Source organism: Arachis duranensis, chromosome 7, assembly GCF_000817695.3.
Source record: "Arachis duranensis cultivar V14167 chromosome 7, aradu.V14167.gnm2.J7QH, whole genome shotgun sequence".
Classification (NCBI taxonomy): domain Eukaryota; kingdom Viridiplantae; phylum Streptophyta; class Magnoliopsida; order Fabales; family Fabaceae; genus Arachis; species Arachis duranensis.
Genome location: NC_029778.3, coordinates 13,261,608 through 13,264,035, shown reverse-complemented (window position 1 = coordinate 13,264,035; position 2,428 = coordinate 13,261,608). Strand labels below are relative to the sequence as shown.

The following is a 2,428-nucleotide window of genomic DNA, read 5'->3' as shown; positions in this document are numbered from 1 at the left end:
TCTATAAAAAATATTAATTTATATTGGTTCAAGATTTAGTTTACCAAATTTTCGGTCAAACTAATTGATTTAATCTAATTTTGACAAAAATAACACAGTTTTATTGATTATATAAGTTAAATTTTAATTATTAAAAAATGTCATTAGGAAAAAGACGTTTTAATCATCTTTGTGAGTGCTCTCTATAAATTAAATTTATTTTCGTTATGAAAATATTTTGCAGTATCGTCCAATTGTTAGAAGAGAAAAATGACAACGTTAGTCGTAAATGCCTGTAAATTGTAATAGCTAGGTGAATTTGGATTGTAACAGTTTCTAACATACTGCCAGGTGAATATATATATATAAGCTTTTGATCCAATCATTGAAGAGAAGAACTGACCTTTTGCCCCTCACAGGAATAAGCTTGGACGAGAAAGAGTTAGGGAATAAGAAGCCATTGCTACCCACACAAGTATCAATAGCCTTTTTGATAATAATCAATTTCGTCTTTAAATTTAAAATGATCGTTTTGATCTTTATATATTTACAACCATTTTTTATATACTTAACTGTAAATCAAATTAAGATCTCATAAATTTCATTTGAATACCATTAATAAAGTACTGGCATGAATATTCTTAAATATAATGTGGCATCAACTATGATTGAAACAAGATACATGGACACACAAATTTTTAGCCCTTCAAAACTTATTTTTAAGTTTCGCCACTGTGTGGCATATTAATATTACATGTCATTGCTCACACGTCACAAATCTTACCATTCACCTTATATAAGACGAAAATAATTATTTTTAAAATTCAAAACTAAATTGATTATAAGACGAAAATTTTTAAATGAAATTGATTCTTATCTCCATTCTTATATATGGCACGGATAAAAAAAATTCATACCTTGAACTTTCACGTAAAGAATAACCTCATAACAAGTAAGGAATACAATGAGTTAATGAATATACAAACCCTAAATTATAAATTTTTTAAAGTTTAAACCAGTTTGTTCATCTTTAAATAATTCTTCTTAAATAAGGAATGTTATATTCTTTGTTTTTTTTTTTCATATGCATTATTTGCCAAACCAGTCCATCATATTATACGACTAATAATTTTGTTAACCTATTGTATATTTTCTCCTCTTATATGAAAATAAAAATAAAAATTGCTGATTAGATATTGACTAAAAAATCATTCATCATCTAGAATTCTTCTTTCACATTTCACATTTGCCGCTTAAATCTTAATTAGTGTCATCTTATCTATAAATGGAATGAAGTACGTATTATTACACATTCAAGCAGAAGAAATAGTTACATTTTACACAAAAATAATGCTAGGGAGCATTCAAAATGTGAATTTTGAAGTAATCTAATTTAGTGCATATTCTCACTTCACCAATAACAAGTCTCTATATATTGTATACTATGGAAGAACAAAAAAATCAATAGAACCTAAAATGTAAAAGAATAAATTGAATAACTAAACAAAGTATATAATAGAAACAAGGAATTAGAAATCAAACATTCGAATCATTGTTCGCCTAAAATAAAAATTAGGATGCAATTAATTTTAACATAATTAAAAATCGTTAAATAATAATTTAGTTTTTTAACTATCAATAATTTCATGTGAAATTAACTGAGTTTTTATCTTCACCCAAACATCATTGCAACCGACAATAATCCCAAACTAACCAAAGCTACCAACCCAACAACTCTGTTTTGAGCAGAAGAGTAATAATTATACACATCTGCTGGCACACCCGTCACGTATATGAACCTCGGCGGTGGCGGCGTTGGTGGAGGAGGCGAAGGAGGGGGTGGTGGAGGCCGTGGTGGCGGCGGAGACGGTGGTGGAGGTGGTGGGGACACTGGTGGACTGCAATCATCCTCTGGCGGGGAAGAAATATCAGGAAGTGGTAGTGGCGGTGGCGTAGAAGGCGGAGGAGGAGGAAAAAGAGGAAAAAGGGGTGGAAATTGGTCTCCGCCGCTGCATGAGGTGCCGCAAGGACATGATCCACACTTGATGAATCCTGTGTCTGGTGGTGGCTGGGAAATCACTGAAGAAGAAAATGAAAAAATGAAGCACAAAAGGAGTAGTATTATTGTTGGAGAGACCATTGTGTTAGTACATGGAATAATTGGAATTTGGATCGTTTGAATTTTGTAGCTGAAGGTATATAAAGAACTACTTGTGTGTCAAGTATAGGATCATCTATATGTATGTAGTGTACTTTCGGTGATGTTCTTTGCTTATCATCGTTGCAAGAATAATTATAATGTACCCAGTGTCACCAATAAAATACGTAACTCATATTGCAAAATCAAATGCATGCGCAAACTTTCTCTTAATTTATTTCGTCCACTTGCCAGAATATTTGGTGTGTACAGGTTTTTTTATAGTGACTTGATTTGTGTGGTTATTGTAAA

General features: G+C 31.3%; 1 protein-coding gene across 1 annotated transcript; it reads left to right on the top strand.

Moving 5' to 3' along the window:
• Positions 1-1,772: 1,772 nt before the first annotated feature.
• Positions 1,773-2,159, top strand: LOC110273528 (uncharacterized). The gene has a single exon (XM_021126676.1). The coding sequence runs from the start codon at positions 1,773-1,775 to the stop codon at positions 2,157-2,159; it is 387 nt and encodes a 128-aa protein (XP_020982335.1).
• Positions 2,160-2,428: the final 269 nt, after the last annotated feature.

Coding starts and splice junctions, on each gene's coding strand:
- LOC110273528 (XM_021126676.1), top strand. CDS start 1,773: ATGAACCTCGGCGGTGGCGGCGTTGGTGGAGGAGGCGAAGGAGGGGGT.